The 24,166-nt window shown below is 41.8% G+C and overlaps 1 protein-coding gene across 2 annotated transcripts in view; it reads left to right on the forward strand.

Moving 5' to 3' along the window:
- Positions 1-17,716: 17,716 nt before the first annotated feature.
- necab1 (N-terminal EF-hand calcium binding protein 1) overlaps positions 17,717-24,166 on the forward strand; it is a 161,692-nt gene continuing 155,242 nt past the window's right edge. For both annotated transcript variants that reach the window (XM_048530129.2, XM_048530130.2), the window contains exons 1-2: positions 17,717-18,307; positions 20,835-20,859. In XM_048530129.2, coding sequence (XP_048386086.2) covers positions 18,209-18,307; positions 20,835-20,859 — 124 coding nt within the window. In that variant the 5' untranslated portion in view covers positions 17,717-18,208. The remainder of the gene's footprint in view (positions 18,308-20,834; positions 20,860-24,166) is intronic.

The raw sequence follows: 24,166 nt of genomic DNA on the forward strand, positions 1-24,166 counted from the left end.
CCAAATAGTTTTTCTTGGACTTATTGTCAAGTGACAGTTGTTTGATTTATTTCCTCCCTATCCTTTACCCCTTGATTTATTTTTGTTGGAATGAGGCGACTTTACCTTTACCTTTAGTGACCTCTAACATGAAACTGAATGCAAAATATGTATTCAATTCCTCTGGGAATACCTAGTTCCCTACTGTTAGTATTCTTACAGCCTAATTGTCCAGGATTGGTGGGGGGTGGGGGTGGGGGAGGGTGCGCGGTGGTATGGCTCATGATGCCTTTAGCTGCTCTGTGCTTTTGATATAATTAAGAAGCTCCTAATGTCAATATTACTTGCTAGTTTGACCTCATTTTTTATTTTCTCCCCTGTTTAACACATTTCTGGTCATTTTCACTAACTTTTAAAAATTTCCCAGTCCCTTCCACTAATCTTTGCTACATTGTGTTTCTTTTTCATTTAGTTCTATCTTTAACTTTCTTGGTTAACAATGGTTGGTTTATCCCCTTCCTGGAATCCCCCTTCCTTGTTGCTGTGAATCAAAAACTATTCTTTTAAATATCTGTCATTGTTTCTCAACTATCTTATGTTAACTCCTTGCCCACTCCTCTCTAGCTGCTAACAGAAGATGTGAAAAGAAGCCAACTTCATGCATAAATCAGGCTACAGTAGAAAGGAGAATTAGAACTAGACTGCTGAGTAAGCAGAAGCTTGATCTTAAGGGTTACTCATCCTTTGTGCTTTCCAGGGTTGCTTATTTAAGGTCTGATAGGAAACTGACAATGTAGTTGATGTGTCCTGTTGCATGGCCCTTGGACAGATAATCTTAGAATCATGATGGTCTTTGGCAAGAAGATCAGACAAAAACATACAAAAGAAGAAGCATTGGAGACATCATTTGCAAAAACGTGGTAACAGCCATCACGGAAGGAAGGTCCTGAGATCGGAACTCAGAGAAGATTATAAGCCGTCAGATAGATCTGGCAGATTCACCTCACATGGGTAATGTCTAAGTCCAAGCCAGGAGTGTAGTGATTTAGTGTAAAGAGTGACAAGATAAAACAGTGAGTTAAATGCAAAGTTATTAAGAATTGATTGAATGCTGGTATATTTTCAGTGATTGGACTAATAATAAAAATTAAGTTGTACTAGAGTTAACAAGGTGTAGAGCTGGATGAATGCAGCAGGCCAAGCAGCATCAGAGGAGCAGGAAAGCTGACGTTTCGGGCCTAGATCCTTCTTCAGACTGAAACGTCAGCTTTCCAGCTCCTGTGATGCTGCTTGGCCTGCTATGTTCATCTAGCTCTACAGCTTGTTATCTCAGATTCTCCAGCATCGGCAGTTCTTGCTATCTCTAAGTTGTACTAGAATTTGGTTTGAATGTTACTTTGTACACCATGTCAGGTGACGTCCTAAAAAGACAATGGGTCAAGAAGCCAGCTCTGGCCTTCTGCGTGCACAGGCTGACAGAGGTGCTTCAACTAAGGTTTACTGCAAGGAGGAAATGTTCCAGAATGAGAGATGAGGAGAAAATAAAAAGTGTGAATTAAGAGACTGACCTGCAGTGAGGCCAGTGATGAATTGATATCATGAACCACAATGTGATGTGAGTGCACGGCAAGAAGCTAATTGGTGAATAGGATCAGCGGATATTTACAGTCTTTAAAATAAAAGTAAGCTCTTTAGGTCGCAATGTTTTCCTCCTTTCTTTGTACAAAAATAGCTGCTGAAGTAGAAGACGGATCCTGGTGATAAAATGTCATTACAGTGAAGTCCAAGCTGGAAAAGATCTAGAAAATTCATTTGTAAATGACATCAATGTGAAGTTATGGAAGCTCAGTGTTGTGTTGCTGCTGCAGCATGCGAAAGCTATCAGACGCCAAGAAGATCCAGATCAAACATATCTGTAATAGGAGTGTGCAGTGTGAGGAATGTCAGATCCAAGTTGTGGAACTGGAGTCCAAGCTGCAAGTGTTGCACCACATTAGGGAAGGGGGAATGAACTTGATCACTTTGGTCCTGAGGCTGGTCGCACCATTCAACCTCTTTAATTCAAATTTGTTCTGTTATCAGGGACAATGGGAAATGGCTGCAGATGAATCAGATATGAGGACCTTGGGAAAGGACCAAGGAGCCTCAGTCCTTGCAATGTTGCAATAGTAAAAGGAGGTTGCAACATATGCGGATAAGAATGGGTCATTAAGAGAAGATAAACAAGATGACCATGACACCATGGTGTAGAGAAGCATTCAAGTTGGTGATGGGGAACTAGGAGAAGAAATAGGAATGTAGTTGTAGTAAGGGTCCGTATAATTAAAAGGTATTACTGTTCTCTGCAGCCATCACCATGAGCCCTAAAGATTGTGTTGCTTGCCTGGTGCCAGGATTAAGGACATCTGTTTGGGCTGGAAAAGAGCTTGGAGTGGGATGAGATGGAAATTGAAAGGATCAGAATTTCTTTTAATTTAGCTCCTAGTAGTTCATTCTATCAGCCTAACTGCCTTTCTACTTGAACCCTGGGTAATCTGGCTTTTGGTAAATAAAGACAAGGAGTTAAATGCGTGGCTTAAAGATTGGTATGAGTGGAATGGATTTCAGCTCATGGGCCATTCATACCACAGGGGCAGAAGGGAGCTATTCCAATGGGACAGGCTTCACTTGAACCATCCTGGGATCAATATCCTGGCAAAACAAATAAACAGGGTTAGAGAGAGGGATCTAAACTAATTAAAGGGAGTGATGTCGAGGTAGTATGTTATCCTGGACAGAGAATTGGCTAAGTGATACAAAATAAAGAGTGGGATAATGAGAGCATTTTCAGGATGAAAGGTGATCTTACTGAAACATGCAAGGCCCTTCAGGGACAGACTGTGGCTCAGTGCTTAGCACTGCAGCCTCCTACCACCAAGGACCCAGGTTTGACTCCAGCCTTGGGCAACTGTCTGTTTGGAGTTTACACATTCTTCTTTTGTCTGCATGGGTTTCCTTTGGGTGCTCTGGTTTCTTCCCACAACCCAAAGATACTCAGATTAAGTGGATTGGTCAAGTTAAATTGCCCAAAGAGTCCAGGGATATGCAGGCAAGGTGTGTTTACCATGGGAAATGCATGGTTACAGGGATAGGCTGGGGGCGTGGGCTTGGATAAGATGCTGTTCAGAGGTTTGATATGGATTTGATAGACTGAGTGACCTGTTTCTACACTGTAGGGATTCTATGATTGATAATTAATGTGTAGAAGAAGTTGTTTCTCCCTCAAGGAGAGTCTAAGAATAATGGACATGATCAGAGTATGAAGTGTCACCCAATCAGGACAAAGATTAGGAGGAAGTTCTTCTCTCGGAGAGATATGAATCTGGCTTTTAGATTTTTGCGGACAGGATGAGCCATTTTCCCCTCATCTGAATGTCCCATCCAAAGAGAGAGTTTTGCAAACACTGCAATGGTATCAAATAAGTTAAAATACCATTTCCAAACAAAACATCCATCTCTTGTGAACAAGGACAGTACTTCAAAGACAAAACATGTAGAAGACCAACCATCCGATGGGTTGTGTGGGGATATTGGATAAAACTCAAGAAGCTACTTAGTTAGCGACTGAGTTTATAGCAAATTCAAAGAATCCCCATACCATTGCTGAAACCTTAATCTGCTGTCATGTAAAAAAATTTATCAACGTAATGTTAGAAGTTAAAGAGAACAACAAAATTACAGTCTCTGATAATACAGTTTAACAGTGAATTGATGACGTCAGCTGATTTCGAGGAGGTGATACAACAGAAGGTAGCTACTAATCAGAAGTTTGCTTTGCAAAGTGACCAGTCCTCCAATGTAATTGGACATTGCCAGCTGTTGGCCAGTGTTCAGTAGGTTGGTGGAAAAATCATTTGGGAGATTTTTTTTATTTGTTTAGGATCTACTAAGTCATGCAACTGGTGAAAAACTATTTCGGGTAACGCATACTTAGTCAAAGGAAAACAAACTTGCCTGGGCCATGTGTCGGAGCATTTGTACCGACTATGCAACCTCTATGGCAGGGAAAATCAAAAGGTTGTTACTGGACCAAGATTTGCAGGTGTCCCTCTAATCAATTCCTCCCAGAATCAAGAGTCTCTGTGTGCAACAGCAGGCCCAGGTTTTTCAGTAATCCAGCAAACTGCAATTCACCTACTTCATGTTTTGCTCTGATCTTTGAATTTATTTTATTATTCTGTTCAATTATTTAATGAAAATTATACATTCAAAACTATTGTTACAAATTGAGATGTTATCTGCAAAATACAGAAGTCTGAACCAAGTGGAGTGAGTGGAACAGCTTTAAGGCCTTGAATAGTTAGAAATTGTTGAGTTAAGCAGATTTTGAAAATGTGTTGCAATCGAAAGCAATGTTCTTTTTTCAGTGGATTTGAAACATTTATACATTTGATCCTTTTTTGGCTTGCTTTATGCACAATGTCACAATCCTCTCTAGGAAGGCCGTAACCATAGCAAACACAAGTAAATGTGATGTTTATGAGCAATCAATTCAGCTGAAAAAAGATGTGTGTGCCATGGAATTACTTATCTCATTGAAGTGTACCTTGATAATGAAAATGTTGGGAACCAATGCTCCATACAGTAATTGTCTTGCCCATTCGGTTCCATGCATATGAAACTTGGACTTCGTACTGGTGTAATATGCAGATGCTCCATTTTCCAATTTCACTTGAGCTCTCTCCAACAGTTTCTGAAGATCAGATGGCATGAAGAAAACCCCACACACTGAGATGTTTTCCCAAGCTAGCTGCCAAGGCTCGACACCATATGGAGATAATCACAACTGAATCGGGCTGGTCATGCAAGCAGAATACTTGACACTTATTTGCAAAGTGAATCTTCTACTTGGAGTTTGAATGTGTAATGCATTGCCATGGAGTATCAAAGGAAATTCTGCAAGGATTGCCTGAAGGCTTCACTTCAGAGTTTTGACATCAACTCAAAGCCTGGGAGAAGTCTGACCTGGGATGTTACATCCAGTTTGATAACAAGTGCAAGTAGAGAAACTCAGCAAAACCACAACCATCTGCACTAATCCTATCCAGATAATGAACATTGGTCACCTTAGCTTTGAAAACTTATGACCATGACATTGTTGACTTGCTTGTTGAGCAGATGTGTTCTATTTCAGACATTTTGTCACCACGCTAGGTGACATCATCAATGGAGCTGCCGATGAAGTGATGTTATTCTACTCCACTTGAAATTTACATTGTCCGGTCCGTTATGGTGAGTACTGTCATTTCCGGTTTTGATCTGTATGGGTTTATACATGGGATCCAATTCTGCATGTTTGTTGGTTAAAGTGTGGGTGGAGAACCATGCCTCTGGGAATTCCTGCGCTTGCCTATGTTTGGCTTGGGCTACCATGGTTACCTTCTCCCAGTTAAACTGATGGCCTTTATTATCTGAATGTACAGATATTAAGGAGAATTCATCGTGCCATTTTGCTGCGAGCTGATGTTTTAGTTTCCTTCCTATCTGTCCAATGTAATGTTTGTGGCAGTCATTGCATGGTATTTTGTAAGCCACGTTCACTCTGCATGTTGTGGGAATGGGGTCTTTAACCCTTGTGAGTGTTTGTCATAGAGGGCCATGGGCTTGTAGGCCACCATGATTCCTAGAGGTCTTAGGAGTCTTGTTGTCAGTTCTGATATGTTCCTGATACAGGGAAGTGTGGTCAATGTGTTAGGTCATACTGTGTCCTCTTGTTGTTGTCTGTTATGTAGGCATCTGGATGAAGTTGCAGGGATATCTGTTTAAGGCAAAGATCTTGTATAAGTGTTCTTCTTCTTCCCGGCATAATTCTGGAGTATTGCAGGGCATCTGTTTAACTGGGACAAAGTAACCATAGCAGCCCAAGCCAAACATAGACTCACATGAGAATTCATGGAGATATGGTGATGAAATGTCTGAACCAAAACCAGCCAGCTTGTTCAGCCAGTCAACAAGCTCATCCATACCCGAGCTACAGATCTTTGCCAGTACTTTAAACTTACAAACAGATATGCAAGGCTAATTCAGTGATATGAATCACAAACAAAAATGGATCCCGAATCTTGTGGAAAGCTTCTGAAAACATCATTCCAAGTGCAAAAACATCTGTCAGACATTACCCGTTGCTTTGTGGATTTAACTTGTCACTTTCCCTCAGATCTTATGAGCTTCTAATTTTCTCAACGTGCATCATGTGGAACATTTTAAAAACTTTGCTGACATGTCTGTAGACTATATCAACAATGTCATCTTCATCGACTCTCCAATGACCTTTTCAAAAAATTCACTGGGAGTTGATCCGTAATAATATATCTTTAACAAGTTCATACTAACTGTCCTTGATTAATCCATGTCTCGCTATGTGGCAAATAATAATTATTTTCCTAATAATTTGCCCATCACCAATATTGCACATGCTGCATAAAATGAAACTTGTAGTTGCACAGCAGCTGTAATTTTTTTTATTTCTTGACAAGGCATGAACTAGTAGACCATCCATTGTTGTTGTGAAAGGAGACTTGGTGAGTTGCCAAAGTGCACCTTATGGATTGTACACACTCCAGACACTGTGCATCAATGAATATATCAGGTGGTGGAAAACAAGTTGCTTCTCCTGGATGGTGTTGAAGTTGTCAAGTGCTATTAGCGCTGTGCAATCAGGGGCGGCATGGTGGCTCAGTGGTTAGTACTGCAGCCTCACAGCGCCAGGGACCCGGGTTCGATTCCCACCTCGTGTCTGTGTGGAATTTACACATTCTCCCTGTGTCTGCGTGGGTTTCCTCCGGGTGCTCCGGTTTCCTCCCACAGTCCAAAGATGTGCAGGCTAGGTGGGTTGGCCATGCCAAAATTGCCTGTAGTGTTCAGGGGTGTGTGGGTGATAGGGGGATGGGTCTGGGTGGGATGCTTCAAGGGGCGGTGTGGACTTGTTGGGCTGAAGGGCCTGTTTCCACACTGAAGGGAATCTAATCTAATCTAATCAAGTCAAGAATATTTCATTGCATTTCTGTATTTTAGATAGTTAACGAGCTTTAGGGTTTCAGGAGATGAGTTACTCTCTGCAGATTTCCCAGCTTCTGACCTTCAGTTGTAACTGCATTTTTCAAAAAAAAGACATATTCACACATGGAATGCCAGTGTTGCTGACAGGCCAGGATTTATTGCCTATCCATAGTGGGCCTTAAGAAGGTGGTGTTGAACTGCCTTCTTGAACCACTGCATCGTGTAGATAGCGCACACTTCTGCTATGGGGCATTGGTGGTGGATGGAGTCAATGCAATGGATGTAGTGCAAGTTGAGTTGGCTGTTTTGTCCTGCATAGGTCAAGCTCCTTGAGCATATTAGAGCTGTATCCATCCAGACAAGTGGAGAGTAATTCAGTCAAGGGATGATGGTACATGGCAATCAGCAGGAGGTTTTCTTGTCCATTTTTAATCTGATGCCATGATGCACCAATGCTCAGAAGCAGCAGCATACACTATCTATAGGATGCATGAGACTTCAGAGGTTTCAAAGTCAACATTGAGGACTTCTAGGGCAACTTCCTCCTGATGATATGCCACTGTGCCACCATGTCTGTTGGGTCACTCCTGCTAGTGGGACAGGTCTTATCCAGGGATGGTGAGGGTGATGTCTGAGACATTGTCAATAAGGTAGAATTCCATGAGTATGACTCTGTCACACTATTGCTTGACACGTCTGTGAGACATCCCTCCCAATTTTGCTACCAGTTCCCACATCTTAGTAAGGAGGATCTTGCAGTGCTGACAGGGCTGCTTTTATCATTATTGTTTCCGTTGCCTTGTTTTATGTCAGATGGCCCGTCCGGCTTCATTTCTTCATTGTGACTTCATAGTGATTGCTACAACTGAGTGGCTAGCTAGGCCATTTCAGAGGGCAGTTGAGAGTCAAACATGTTGCTGTGACTCTGGAGTCACATGTAGGCCAAGCCAGGTGAGGATGGGAGATTTCCTTCTTTGAAGAACATTGGCGAATCAGATGGATTTTTCCTGACAAACAACCACGGTTTCATGGTCATCATTGATCTCAAACCTCTGTGACCTTGGTCTCGGCTCTGCCCGTGGATCCTCAGCTTTCTGACCCACTGACCGCAATCAGTGAAGATGGGTAACTGCATGTCCTCCACAATAACACTCAACACTGGAGGCCCCCAAGGATACATCCTCAGCCTCCAACTGTACTCCCTATACACCCAGGATTGTGTTGCCAAATTCCGAATGAACACCATCTACAAGTTTGCTGATGACACCATCATAGTAGGATGGATTTCTAACAACAACAAGTCAAAATACAGAAAGGAGATTGAGGGTTTGGTGACATGATGCAATGAGAACAGCCTCGCTCTCAACGTTGACAAACCTAAAGAACTGACCATTGGCTTCAGAAAGATAGGAGGAGAACACGCCCCAGTCTGCAAAAACGGAACTGAGGTGGAGAGAGTGGAGAGTGCTAATTTTCTCAGAGTGATGATAACTGACAACCTGTCCTCGACCTCCCATGTAGATGCAACAGTAAAAAGGCACAACAAAGCCTCTTCTTCCTCAGGCAGCTCAGGAAATTTGGCATGTCCAAAAAGACTCTCACCAACTTCCACAGATGTACCACTGAAAGCATACTGTCCAAGTGAATAATGGCCTTGTACAGCAACTGCTCAGCCCAGGACCTTAAGAAATCACAGAGGTTGTGTGCACAGCCCAGACTGCACAGAAGTCAATCTTCTAACCATGGACTCTACTTATATGGTTTGTGCCACAGAAAGACTGCCAACATCATCAAAGACCCATCTCCTTTACCGTCAGACAGAAAATGCAGAAGCCTGAACACTCGCTGCAGCAGGTTCAGAAACAGCTTCTTCCCGGCCACTATCAGATTGATGAATGGACTCTTTAGCCTCAAATAATTCTAATCTTGCTAATGTTGATCTCACCTAGTGCACGCCCTGAGCAATGTAACTTGTATGCTTCCATCTATGTCTTTTTACAATCTCTGGCCTGTACATCCTTGCTTAGTATGATTTGCCTGAACTGCTTATAAACAAAGCTTTCCACTGTACGTCGATACACATGACAATAAATCAATCAGTCAAACAATCTTAATTCTGGATATTTTCACTGAATTCCACATCATTCAACTGACTGTAGAGCACAGAGCCACGGAGCTGCTCAGGACAAATACCATTTTATCTTTCTCCAGAATTCCTTTATAAAGGCACATTCCAGTTGGAGATGTGTGACAACCTCTAGACCAAAACAGCTACTTCGAGGGCAGCATGTGGTGGCACACAGATTCTGGGCATACAAGGAGGATCTCATAGGATCTCACCACTGGTCAAGTCATGCCATGGTGATTATTGACACACTCTCATTCAAGAGAGTGACTGATGGTGGTTTAACCTGAGGTTCACCACACCTATGGCAAGGGGCAGAGTTGACAAGGTGACCTTCATAGCAATCTCATCCGGTGCAGGAATTAAACCCAAATTGCTGGCATCATTCTGTATTACAGGTCAGACCGCAGCCAAAGACACCAGACAGGCACTAGCTATATGGTATCTATAAGTGGGTAAGTTCTTCTCTTAAATTTTAGCAGAGTATGCAAATTGGTGGTAAAGTTAGTAGGATCTGTAAAATCAACATAAGTAAGTTAATAATATAATTAAAGAATTGCAATGAATTCAGGATGCTGTTCAGGCAATGTATCGAGGCTGCAGCGTTTGGATACCATCGTGATCCATAGCAAATGCATTTGCAGTAAGACATAAAGTCATAGAGTCATGCAGCACAGAAACAGACCATTCAGTCCATCTATGTTGACCAAGTTTCCCAAACTGAACTAATCCCATTTAGCCTATATCCCTCTAAACCTTTCCTATTCCTATGGTGTACCTGACCAAATTTCTTTTAAATGTTGTAACTGTACCTGCATTTACCATTCCCACTGGCAGTTCATTCCACACTCAAACCACTCTGTACAAAACAGTTGCCCCGCTGGTCTCTTTTAATTCTTTCTCCTTTCATCTTAAAAATAGCACTCTAAGTGTTGAATTCCCCCAATGACAAGGAAAAGATCTTTGCTACTTACCTTATCTGCGCCCTTCATGACATTATAAACCATTATAAGGTCACATCTCAATATCCTGTGTCCCTATGAAAAAAGTCCCAGCCTATCCAGCCTCTCCTTAGAACTCAAATCCTCCAGCCGTGGTAACATCCTGGCAAATCTTTTCTGCACCCTGTCTAATTTAATAACACCCTTCCTGTAACAGGTGACCAGAACTGTACACAGTACTCCAATAGTGGCCTGTCCAACATTTTGTACAATCACAACATGATGTCCCGACTCCTAATCTGAAAGGTCTGAGCAATAAAAGCAAGTGTGCCAAATGCCTTCTTTATCACCCTGTCTACCTGTGAAGCAACTTGCAAAGCACTATGAGGTCTGAGCAGCTTTGGCTCAGGGTTTGTGAATTGGAAGTTAAACTACAGATGCTGTAACTCATCAGGAAGAGGTAGGTTTCCTGGTCTCTTTGTACAAGGAAGCAGTCATCCCAGTTAGGGTAGGGTCTTCTGATTCAGTCAGGCCATTCAGACTGTTGAGTCTGCACCTACCCTCCAAAAAGCATCCCACCCAGAACTACCTCACTACCATATCCACATAACCCTGCATTTACCATGGCCAATCCGCCTAACCTGCAGATCTTTGTGCTGAGGGAGGAAACCCATGCAGACACGGGGACAATGTGCAAACTTCACACAGTCACCAGTGGATGCAATCAAACCCAGGCCCCTGGTGCTATGTGACAGCAGTGCTAACCACTGAGCCACCATGCCACCCCTAACTGCCAAGGACAGGAGCAAGTAGCTGTGATGAGACAGGTACGGCAATTCACAGGGCAAGAGTGCAGGAGCATGAGGCTCGGCAATCGCCCCAAATATATTTGAGGCTCTCTCAGCCTGTTTGGCTCAGCGTGGCAAGGTGAATGCAAGGAACTGCAAGCTGAATGTGCAAACTGACTGTAGAACTATAATACAAGAACAATGCAAGACATTTGAGTAGGGGGCCAGCAGGGGTAATAAAGTGATGCACCCATTCTAAGCAGCAAGCAATGAGAGTCCAGACAGCTGTTTTGCTTGCCCAGTGCCACTTTCTGGAACATTTGCTCAGGAGGAGACACAAACTTTCAATAGAAAGGGGGGAATCCGGAGGTCATGGTTTACGTAGATTGCAGTGACATGGTAGAACTAGGAAAGCGGTTCTTCTTAGAGGGTGTGAGGAGTTAGGCATTAAATTCAAAATCTCTGGTGTTACTTCCTGTCATGCTTTGATGCTAGTGATGAAACTATTGGAGCATTAATATTTGCTAGAATTAAGTTAGATTGAACATTTTTAAAAAAATATCTGCTTCATTCTATGAGTCTGCTCATGTTATCATATTGTTGTTTTAACCCTGAAGAGGGCACCATTGTGTAATAGAGAGCTTTTGATTCTTTTAAAAATAGAAGATACTGGTGGTATTTTATGTGTTAATCACTTAGCTTATTTGCATGTCATTCTCTGTTTGTCACACAGACATAAGAAGTTGAAGTTTCAAATGAAATGTTAAATAAAGGACTATCATACAAACATGTGAAGTGCTTGTCCACTGATATTATCAACTGTAATTTCTAGCCTGTTACATTTCCATAATCTATAATTGCCACAATGAGCCATACCATATCCTTCACTCGCTAAAGTACCCAAATAACAATGCTGTAACAAATTGCATACATTTTCCACTGTCAGCAAAAGAGCTATGAAAATTTTCCATGAAAACAAAATTGAAAACGTCACATTTCATATTCAACCAAATAGACCCCTTCATACTTAAACTTTATGTGAAATACCAGATTAATCCATCTTCTCATTTTTCACTGCTGGCTTTGCAGTCAAAATGATAATGTGGTGTTGATTTTAATTACAGATATGTTTGATTGAAATTTGTATTGAAAATTAAAATTACATATGAAATAGGTCTCTGCAAAACACTAGTTCAGGTTTATTCCAAGTTGTATGAATAAGTTAAAAAAAATTTTAATCAGAATGACCCACAGGTGAGTAAGTAACTGAAGGTGACTTTTAAAAACTCAGTAGCAATCATTTGCCCATTACATTGTTGTACAGTGACCCACTACTTAGTCAAGCACAGTTTTTGAAAAGGTACTTTTTAGGAGACTGTGCACCCAGACAAATTAATATAACCTTATGTTAGAAGGTCAGCAGATGGACATAATTAATGGAAAGTCACAATGAAGATTCATTTGATCATGAGGCACGATCAGTTATCTGGGCACCACTAGAATCTCACAGGACATTTTTTAAACTACAACATAAAAACTAAGAGAACTTAATGTTCAGTTGATATTGTACTTGAAGGTCTGGGATTTTTTTACACTGATTTCACTGATTTTAAATGAATTGCAATTTTAACAATGGCACAGTCTAGGCTGGATTTTCTAAAGAAGAGTAGAAAACACATGCAAATTGATACTCTGCTCTTTCTTTATTACTTTAAGAAAGAGCTTTGTATTTCTGAGAGGAGATTAATACCAGAGTTCCTTCTGAAATGTGGATTTGTATATCCATACAGTACTGACAGATCCCTGTAGCTTATAGCAATTGAGGGCAGGTATTTTTGCAGTGATCAGTTGATGTATTCTGCAACTTATATGTCCAGCATCATAGACTTTGACAGTTCATGTGAAAAGCTAAGTTGTGGGCTTTGTAAGGTTAGGGTGCAGGAAGGATAGTGCACCCTGTGGATAGAGTGAAAGGTAAGAAATATGGGTAGAAGGTAGGGTGCAATATTGGTGAAGTGCCAGGTGGGCAAGGGTAGGGAGCCAGGATAATCAGGTATCAGGTAATTAAGATACCAGGCAGACGGGGGAAGGTTGCAGTGGATAGGGTGCCATATGGATAGGGTTCCATGTTGGTAATGTGCCCAGTGGATAGGGGTTGAATGCCTAGTCATATGGCACCATGTGGTTTAGGTGCTAGGTGTGCAGGGCACCAGGTAAGTATGGTATCAAGATACAAGATGGCAGTGGGGAAAGGTAAAAAATGGAGAGTTTTCGATGGTTGAGGTAGGAGGCAGATATCGGGGTGAGGCATGTTGTGGTTTTGTTTCCCAGAGGATGGTTGAAAGGTAGCTATTGGAGGCTATCACACTCAGCAGGGAGGGTGTCATGGTCTGGGGAGATGTGGGTGTGGGGGTACGTAGGGAGGTTGTCAGGTTCCATGGTTGGGGTTGGAATGAGGGAAAGGGATCTATGTCAGGCAGTATGGGATGGGTGTCAAGTCCAGCAGTTAAGACAGGGTCAGGTCTGGCTGCAGTGGAGGTGAGGTTTTGGTCCCAGTGGGGCTGGGGTTTGTTCAGTCCAGAGCAGTGGTTGTGGTAAGGTCCAGCACATGAGGAAGGCGCTCAGGTTTGGTAGTTGAGAAACTGTAGTAGGATCAGGAGTTGACTTGGGAGGTGTTGGACCTAGCTGTGGGACATTGGAAGTCGGACCCTGTAGTGGTGGGTTGTTACATCCTGAGCTGGAGATGGGGTGTGGGTAGTGAGTAGGTCCCAAGGAAGCAGGATGGAGAGAGGTGTTTGGACACAGGCGTAGATAGAAATATTAGGTCAATTGGTTGGAGGGTGGGATGAGTGGTGGTGGGTCCTGGGAGAGTGTTGGATCAGGGTTTGGGGGAGAGTGAGCATTCTGGAGGATGTGTAGTTGGGGTTGTGTGAAGATTTGCTTAGGGTTCACATCCAATAGTCGGGGATTAAACCACATATTTGATAGTCAAATAGTTTTCGAATTATTTTATTTTGTCGGAACCCTCTGAATTCTCTGATTTAGATGGAGACTTTTGGAAATTCTAAGTGTAGAGGAATTACCCAGTAGAATCTTCAATTTCCTAGGCAATTCTGTTGGAGTCTGCTACAATGAGGATTTTGTAGGGTCCCCAGTGCAACATCTATTGATGCCTCAGAAACAATGATCTATTTGTTCATTGGAAAAATCCAGGTCAAGATATTTAGGCATTCATAAGGCTTTAGCTTTTGATACTCTTCCTTCCCCATCATAGGAACATCTGATCTGTGATCAAACTGTCCTTGACTGTTTAATTCAATCACGAGGAAACGGGAGTGGTGTGAAGGAAACCGATCTTAAACAAAACTCTCAGGGATAGCAAGAACTGCAGATGCTGGAGTCAAAGACAACACAGTATGGGGCTGGAGGAACACAGCAGGCCAGGCAGTGTCGGAGGAGCGGGAAAGTTGTTGTTTTGGGTTGGGACCCTTCTTCAGAAATGGGGAGGGGTAAGGGAGCTGGGAAATGATAGAGAGAGGAGGGGTGAGGCTGGGGAAGGTAGGTGGGATGGTGATAGGTGAGTGCAGGTAGGGAGTGGTGGGGATTGGTCAGTGAGGTGGGAGGGGCAGATAGGTGGGAGAGAAGATGGACAAGTTGTGTCAGGTCAAGGACGTGGGGATGAGAGGGACAGTTGGACCTGGGATGAGGCCGGGGTGGAGAGATTTTATAACTAGTGAATTCCATGTTTAGGCCATTGAGCTGTAGGCTCCTGAGGTGGAATATGAGATGTTGCTCCTCCAGTTTGCAGGTGGTGTCATTGTGACACTAGAGGAGGCCCAGGATGGACAGGTCGCCCAGAGAGTGGGAGGGTTAAGTTAAAATGGTTGGCAACTGAAAGAAGTTGTAATTTGTCATGTTCAGAGTGCAGATGCTCTACAAAATGGTTTCTGAGTCGACGCTTGGTCTCACTGATGTAGAGGAGGCCACATCAGGAGCAGCAGACGCAGTAGACCAAGTTGACGAATATGCAGATGAACCCCTGTCTGATATGAAAGGTTTGTTTTGGGCCTTGAATAGAGATGAGGGGGGAGGTGTAGGGGCAGGTGAAGCAATTCCTGCATTTGATGGGAAAGGTGCCGGGGTTGTGGGGTTTGTGGGGAGTGTGGAGCGGACAAGGGAGTCACGGAGTGAGCAGTCCCTACAGAACACAGTTAGGGATGGGGAGGGGAATATCTCTTTGGTTGTGGGGTTGGATTGTTGGTGGCAGAAGTGATAGAGAATGATACGCTGGATGCGGATGTTGGTGGGATGACATGCGAGGACCAGGGGGATTCTGTCTTTATTTTGGTACGCATAAGGATGATAGAATAAGGTAACGATGGAGGTTAGATAGGCCTTAGGGTTCTGGTAAAAGTTCGGCACGACATCGTGGGCTGAAGGGCCTGTACTATGTTCTATGTTCTATGTAGCGTAGAAAGAGATAGTGCCAATGTAACAGAGGAAAAGGGAAAAGTTCCATGTATTGTACAAAGAGGCAGGCATAGCTTGGGCCCATGCCAGTGCCCATGGCCACCCCCTTAGTCTGTAGAAAGTGGGAGGACTTAAAGGAGAAGTTGTTAAGGGTAAGGACAAGTTCCTTTAAGCAGATGAGCATGTTGGTGAAGGGGGACTGGTTCAGACCATGTGAGAGGAAGAAGGGAAGGCTTTTAGGCCATCTGCTTGGGTGGTACAAGTGTATGGGGAGTAGATGTCCATCGTGAAAACAAGGTGTTGGGGGCCAGTGAATTGGAAGTCTTGGAGGAGGTGGAGGGCATGGGTGGTATCCCAGACATAGGTAAGGTGTTCCGGGACCAGGGAGGAAAAGACAGAGTTGAGCTAAGTAGAGATAAATTCAGTGGGGCAGGAGCAGGCAGAGACAATAGGTCGGCCAGGGCAACAGGTTTATGGGTTTTGGGAAGGAGATAGAAATGGGCAGTGTGGGGCTGGGGAACGATGAGGTTAGAGGCTGTGGGTGGGAGGTAACCTCAGGTGTTGAGGTTGTGAATGGTTTGAGAGATAATGTTTTGGTGGTCGGGGGGAGGGGCCATTGTCAAGGGGCCAGTAGGAGGAGGTGTCAGAGAGTTGGCACCTGGCTTTGGTGATGTAAAGATCAGTGTGCCATACCACAACTGTGCCCACCCCCTTTTCTGCAGGTTTGATGGTGAGGTTAGAGTTGGAGCAGAGGGAGCAGAGGGCTGCACGTTCCTTAGGGGAGAAGTTGGAGTGAGTGAGAGGGTTGGAGAAGTTGAGGCGATCAATGTTGTGATGCCAGTTGGAGATGAGAGGTTGAGGGAGGGTATGAGGCTGTGGGGTGGTGTCCAGGAGGAGGATGGGGTATGTTGGAGATGGGAGAAAGGGTCTGTAGAGGAGGAGGGTGGTGTTAGACTCCTGGTTAAAAAATTGGCGCGGAGGTGGTAGAAGAAGTTTTCCATATCTTGACGTGCCCAGAATTCATTGTTGTGTGGGCAGAGAGCTATGAAGGTGAGTCCTTTACTGAGTCCTTCTCTCGCACCTATCTGTCTCTCCCATCCCACTGACCAATTCCACCATTGCCTACCTGCACTCACCTATCACCAAACCCCCTACTTTCCCCAGCCCCATCCCTCCTCTCTTTATTTCAGAGCTCCTTTCTACCTCCCCATTAACTTCCCTTCTGTTCTGATGCTGCCTAGCCTGTTGTGTTCCTCCAGCTCCACATTGTGTTGTCTCTTAAATAGTTGCGAAAGTAAGATTTTGAGTCAGCAAATATCCCATGGATGGAGCTGGGCTGGTTTTGTTTGTAAATTTATGAAGAGTTTGCTGTTTTGGCTTGTCTTTAATATAACTCAAGTTTGGACATTATTCTTGTCAAATGGTCCAGTTATATCACAGAACCACTTCTCTTCAATGTGATAGTTTGAAGAATACGACTTGCCGTTGTGCTAAATTCACACGATTTAATTACAGGTATCTAAAGGAAGTTTGCACAAATTTCATCAAAATTCGCAAATATAATTACATTTTTTTACTAGACGATCAAACTAGAAAAGATCGGAAACCCATGGGGCCAGGCACCATCTGTGAGGAGTGACTTCGGTCTTCGAACATCACGGAGTGTATTTTGCTTTTCTGTTTTGCATTGTAGCTTTGATCTGACATACCTTTGACGCTTAATGTCAAGGGCCCTTACTCTCTGCATGCCAAAGCTCGGGCCTATATGTACAATTTGTAGCATGGCTCAGAGACTGTTCAGCTCGCTGGATAATGACATGGACTTGCTTATGATATCTCAGATTGAGTTAGATGTTTTACACGACAACTGTATTTATTACAAGCTACTAGATATCATTAGTTGGAAATAATAGACTGACACCATCAGATTTATTTGTGCAGGTTACAATAGTTAAAGGAATCACGCAAGGGAAACAGAATGATAGGTCAAATCAGACAACAATGCATGAAAAGCAAATCAAAAAGGCATGTAAATAAACTAGAAAAGAGGAAGGGGATAATTCTGACTTAAGGTCGTGTGGAATGGGGAATATACACCATCCATCTCTTCGCGCTGGTATTTACATTGAATAAACTTGTGGTAGATTGGGCATGATGGACAAACCGCTCGTTTTATAGGATTATGTGAAGTCAAATCTCATCTCAAGTGACAGAAAACGGTTAAAGGGCAGAAAGTAAACCACAGAAAGCTAAAGAAAACCGATCAAACAAACAAAAAACCAAATCGAAAGAGAGGCGCAAACTAGAAAAGGAGGAGGAGGGAGAGAATTGGGGATGGCGGGGGTTGGGATGTAGACTAACGCGGGAGGAAGGAGACAGAGGGGAGAGATAAGAAGGCTGGAGAGAAATACGGAGAGAAAGAGAGGCGTGTGCTGCGTGCTGTGATAATAACGCATCCAGCCGGCTGCACAGTGGGTTTTTAAGCAGAGGTAGCGTGGAGCCAGTCAAATCTATGCTCGCCTTGTGCCCGAGGTGATGCTTGTGAGCGACTTGTGAGTGAGTGTGTGTCAGTGACAGAATCGCCCCGATAAAGAGCTGCAGTGGCCAGAGGCAGGAAGCAGCATAAGCAGCCAGCTTCACACAGCACACGCTGCTCTACATATTCCATTCAAGCTCAATCAAACTAAGACACCACTAAATCACCACATATTTCTGAAGAAGTGTCCAGACCTGAAACGCCAGCTTTCCTGCTCCTCTGATGCTGCTTGGCCTGCTGTATTCATCCAGCTCTCCACCTTGTTATCTCTAAAACACCATTGAGTTTGTTTTCATTTCTTTTTTTAAAAAAAGGGTAAACCTATTAGATTATGGCTTGTCCGGAAACACTTCCTTTTTCTTCAGAAGCATCTGATTGTGAAAGCAATTCGCCGCTACAGCCGAAGAAGGGCATGTCGATCTTTCGCGATGTGAGTAGCAAATAAGATTCCTTACAGTATAATCGAGCGAATATGGTTGTTGCTAACTAACCCCGAACTGCAGCGCCAACATGTACAGCTGAAGCGAGCCGTACTTTATTTCACTGCACATGTAGGAACAGAGACATGTAATGCAATTTAAACAACTCCTAATAGACGGGCGAGCAGATGAAGAAGCAAAATGAAAAACGCGGAAAGAAACAGATTTTGAAACAATGAATGCCCTGAATATATCCCTTGGAGTCAGTGAGGTGATAAAGGGACACCACTTATGTGGTGGTGTTGTTTTCTATTGCTGGGAATGGTAAATAATTGGAAAGGTCTTTGGATTTGTTTTGCTTCTTTACTTGCATTTGGACCTGTGTATATGTTAATTTCAGTGCATTTTTGAGCGTTTAATTGCATTTAAAAAAACAGCGACATTAAAGCTATAGCCCTGCTTTTTAAGAATTACAGTTGAGGCAAAATGATTTCAATTGAAATGATCTATAGGATGTAAGAGCGGAGCTTGAGACTTTGAATGCTATCGTTTGGCAGAGTGCCCCGATTTAGAATCGAAGGATCCAACCCGATTAGATGTAATCTTGTGTGATCCTTGGCTCTTGTTACATAGATTCAAACATGAGCAGATTAAATACATACTCGCCTCCCCGACGCACATACACATATAAAACAAACATTTGGACGATAATTAAAAGTATATCCACGTTAAAACAATAGTTTTGGACTTGTTTCTGTGTTGCTAATTCTATATAATTACGATAAGCTTCTTTCTAATTGGTGTTCCAAAGGAAAAACTATAAGAAGCAAATTTATCAAGAACCATAAAAGCACGTGTTTTGCCAGACACCGAGTTAGTATGATCGTTAGTGAAGTTTGTTTTAGAGTCTCCACAGAGTTCTACCACACTTTCTGGCGTGAATTTTGAAAATATACAAGCGCCATCACTACACTTAGTCCTAAAACTCCACTCGACGGCCAACAGGAGCACGGGCTCACTGTTAAAATAAGCTTGATTGATTAGGAGGTCAGTTTGCTCAATTTGTTCACAAAGAAACCAAATTTGATGGATCTTAACTTCAAGTAGGCAGTCATTGTATTAGCAGTCAAGAAGCATGTGGCCAATAGTAGCCATTGTTAGACCGTGAAAGTTGTTCAAGCACTGCAGCCAGGTACTTCTGCCACTGATTCATAAAATGAATGTTGTTTCTGCATCACTAACTCGGTGAAAAGGTGAGATTCCACCTCCAAGTGACCTTCTCCACCACTTCCAAAACCACATCTGAAAAGCCAGTTGGCCTTCTGCCAATTATTCCAACTGGACTCAACCGATGCTCAGTCAGTGTTCATTGATCTCGAAGAGTTATACAGCGCAGAAACAGACCCTCAGTCTAATTTGTCCATGCCGACCAGACACCACAATCTGAGCTCATCCCATTTGCTAGCATTTGGCCCATATCCCGCTAAACGTTTCCTTTTCATGTACTGATCCAGAGTCTTTTAATTGTTGTAACTGTAACAGTCTCCACTATGGCCATTACATACCACGTTAGAAGGTTTTGTGACGTTCCATTTCCAGCCCCCTGTTAGGAAAATTTCCCATAGTTGTGAGTAGTGGAGACAGTTCAATTATTTCATATTAATCAAGTATGGAGATATGATCTCCAAATCCACTTGACAGGACACCAGAACATGTAAGCAATTTTTCCCTTGTTTCATGTCTATGTGAATTTAGCCCTCTTGAGCCTTTCTGTTTATATATAGAAGAGCCCTCAGAATATATGAAATGGTTAAAGATACAGAGCAAGGGGATTATTACATTAATTTAAACTGTACAAATAAAGTACTGAGGACAGTAATGGTGTTATTAAATACAGGTTGACAGTAATGGCTTTATGTAAATACAATTCACAATATTTTATCAAAACATAAATTTTCACACAATTTTCTTAAAGAAATTACATAAAAGAGCACTTAACTCCCAAGTGGGGATACAAGATACCCAGTATTCATTGTACAACAGATATACCAGCATGCTGATTTCTCAATTATTGCATCTAATTTTGAAGATTAAATCATATGCGGTAGAGTTTTTGAGTTTATTAGATACAGAACAGTTTTTTTTAAAGTTGAAGAGGCATTCTCAAAATGTATCTTCTCAGCTGACTATTTGTCTGCCAAAGATTACAGACAGCAAACTAATTCCATTAAATTATGTCAAAATGTTGAACAGTATAAATAAAAACATCAAATTTCTTCATTCAATTATATTTCTGTCTAACTTTTTAAATTTCAACCTGTAATAAGCTAAAACATTGAGATATTACCCATTTTAGATAAATTGAAACAGATGATTCATTTGCAAGAACTATGAATAACATTATGAGTCTCATCTCATGAATATTGGCAAGAAAATAAACCTAAGCTGACAGCTTCTGAATATTGTGTTACTTCACCAAGGCTTTTTCTTCTGGGTGTGAAACTAATGCAACTTTTATCAATCTCTGGTTTATTTCAGATTTTACGGCGAGCAGACAAAAATGGTAAGGATTATTACACTTTGAAACAGATTTTAATATCTCCCCATTATTTACATAAAAATGTAAAGCTCCATAAAAGATAATAAACGTTCTAACATCCTGCAGATTAGAATTCTAGATAAGAATTTGTTTCAATTTGAATTTTTGATTTGTGCAATGTTACATCCTATATTCCACTGTAGCACAATTTGTAAAAAGAATAAAAGGGGGAGGGAAGGAATAGTGATGAGTGGAGAAGTGGAGACCTATTTTTCAAGATAGCAAAAAGATTTGGTGAGTGCATCTCAAAGAACAGCAATAGGAGAAGTGGAAGAAATGTGAAGTTTCATGAAAATTGGGAAGCGCTGGCCATAGTGCTTCCAACCCAATTATAAAAGCTTTCACGAAGCTGCTTCCAGTAGGAGATGGAGATATGCTCGGACCAAGGAATGCCCAATGATTCCTTGTGGGATTCAGAGTAGACCTCCTGTCCTCATGACACCCAAAGAGACAGAAAAATAAAATCAATAACATATGCCTTTCTGGCCCTTTCCTAGGCCAGGCTGCAATTCCTGGCTGTTTTAACTTGATGAAGGAAACCTCACTTGTTTTCCTGTTCAGGCTTCATAGTAAAACCATTTTAAAATCAATCAATCTCCAAAGGGTAGACTGGACAATATTGTTGCCTGCAGTTTGAAATAATACTTGGCCAAATTGGAATAACAAAGCATCCATTCCATTTAAGCACCTATTTTAAATAGCAACCACTTAAAAGCAGTTAAAATTCAGGCCTTTGTAACAAATGAAATACTGTACAGACTGGACAGTCAGCTAACATTAGAGCTCATAAAATTGAAACCAAGTTATTGACCTGGTTAGGTTATTGGTCAGGTGGTAGAAGATGGAAACTGGGGATGACCGGTATGTACTTTAACCTGATGGAAATGACAATGGTTCCCACAAGGATCTGAACTTGTGCCTGAATTATTGATAACATAGCGTAGTAGAATGTCCCATATCCAGGTTTGCTGAAAATACAAAGATGGGTATTTTAGTAGGAAGTATTTGAGGAACCATAAATTATTAAAAAGTTATTTTTAGATTAATTGAGCTTGCAAAACTCTGGCAGATGGATATCTATATATGTAAGTATGAATGATCTGTCTGGGACAAAAAAGATAAATCCACATAGTTTTTAAGTAGTGTAAAACTAGAGGCACTTGTACATTAGGAGATATATGGTCCGCTTACAAAATGAGAGCATAAGAAATAGGAGCAAGAATGGAGTGTCTATGCTTTGACCCTGTTCTGTCAATTAATAAGATCATGGTTGAGCCTTGATCTGATCTCAATTTCTCTCAACTTCCTTAGAGAATAAAAATCTATCTACCTCAACCCTTATTTATTTTACTGTACATACTTAGTACATTTTTCTGAAATTTCCTAATTCTAGAATGGTCCAATTCATTTAGAAGTTGAGAAATGTCGCACTCATTCAAGAAAGGATGGAGAGATCTGACAACAATTGTTAGGAAAATCTGGAATCTATTATGAAGTGGGTTTTAAAATGCACTTCATGTAGTATGATTAGGCAAAGTCAACATGGTTTCACAAAAGCAAATTTATGATTTCTTTTTAATAATTCATGGATGTCGGCACTGCTGGTTAGCCAGAATTTAACCTATTTTTTGAATCAACCTGCTTGAAGATGTTATTATGTACCTCTGGAGCAAGTAAGACTTGAACCTTAGTCTCGAAAGCTTAGAGGCAGAGACTCTACCACTGTACCACATGCCTAATAGCCATTGTGAGGATCATCGATAAGCCTCCTTCTTAAAGCACTGCAATCCATGGATGGATGGGTGCACCCATTATGCTATTAGAAAGCAAGTTTCAGGTTTTGACGCAGGACAGTGAAACAGTAACAAAGTAGTTGTTGAATTGTTGCAGTGCCTCTTGTAGATTGCACATTGTGCTGCCACTGTGCATTGCTGGTGGAGGAAGTAAATGTTGAAGGTGTAAAATGGGTTATTTTTATTAGATCTCTTTGAGGATGTAACTAGTAGGATAGATTTTATGCCCTCAAGACAGGGACAGAGATCACAAATTGTATTAAAAGCTATACTTTATTGCTTGAATTTTAAAACACATTTTGTAGGACTAAAACATAGCTTTCATTGATGACATGAAGTAAGTGGAAAGTTCCAATCAGTAGTTACCTGAGCAGAGGTCAGCCTTCTCCCTCCTGGCATTTTAGACCATTGCATATGTGGACTTAGCAGTCAACAAACTCAAAAGGGCATTGGTAATTGGGATGAGTGATCACAACTCATTATGCCCACAATGTTGCCAGTTGCCCACTATCAATCTAATGCAGTCAACAATGAGTTTTGATCAGGTGCATGGATATATGATCCATTATACATGTGGAAATTCAAATCACTCTTTTTACCTCCTAAGGTGAGTACTCGATCTTTGCCTGTAAGGATAGTAATCCTATTTACTTAATATGTACATCCTTGAGTTAAATTGGAACTCAATTGAATCAATTCATTACATGACCAAAACTCCTCTGTTCTTTGAAAATTCTAAAAATTATAGTTGGTTCTGCTATTATGCGTTTCTAGCAAAGTGAATTGGCTATGACGTGAGTGACAAATGGGGGAATGCTATTTCTAAAACGGGAACTTGTGTCGGCTATAACGTAATTCCGTCAGTATGCGGAGGGGTATACATCAACGCCGCATGATTGTTTTATGAGCTTTGTCCTGAGCATGTGCAATGTTAGTGCTGAAAGAGTCTCCATGCGTGCATCACATGATCATTTTTCAGACTTCATGGTGAAGTGCTTTCTGTGAGAGGTACATGATTCAGTGATTTTCAGTTTTTGTTTGCAAATTCTGTTGTGTTACCCACAAAAATGTGAGGACAAAGTGACAAAAATGTCAGTGTCCTGGTGATAAAATTGCAGGTAGTGAATGTAAAAGAAAGGCCAGAACACTGGAAGAGAAGTTAGATGTTATAAAGTGTTTTGAGCGTAGTGAGAGAACGTGAGATATCGTTCACATTAAGGAATACAGAGACAATACAGAAAAGATTAAAGCAAGCTGTATTGCTGGAACAAGCCTGAGTGCTAGCAAAGCTCTGAAGTCACAGACAAAGTAAAATGAGAAGATGGAACTGCTTCTAAGCACATAGAAAAGCCTTATCAATTGATGAAGATCTGACAAAAATAGCTGAAAATCCTGCAGATGTGCCAGCCTGTAGTGATAGCAGTGGCTGGTTTGCTGGTTTGAAGAACCGCAGTGCTCTCCATGATGCAAAGTTATTT

Source organism: Stegostoma tigrinum, chromosome 5 (assembly GCF_030684315.1).
Source record: "Stegostoma tigrinum isolate sSteTig4 chromosome 5, sSteTig4.hap1, whole genome shotgun sequence".
Classification (NCBI taxonomy): Eukaryota; Metazoa; Chordata; class Chondrichthyes; order Orectolobiformes; family Stegostomatidae; genus Stegostoma; species Stegostoma tigrinum.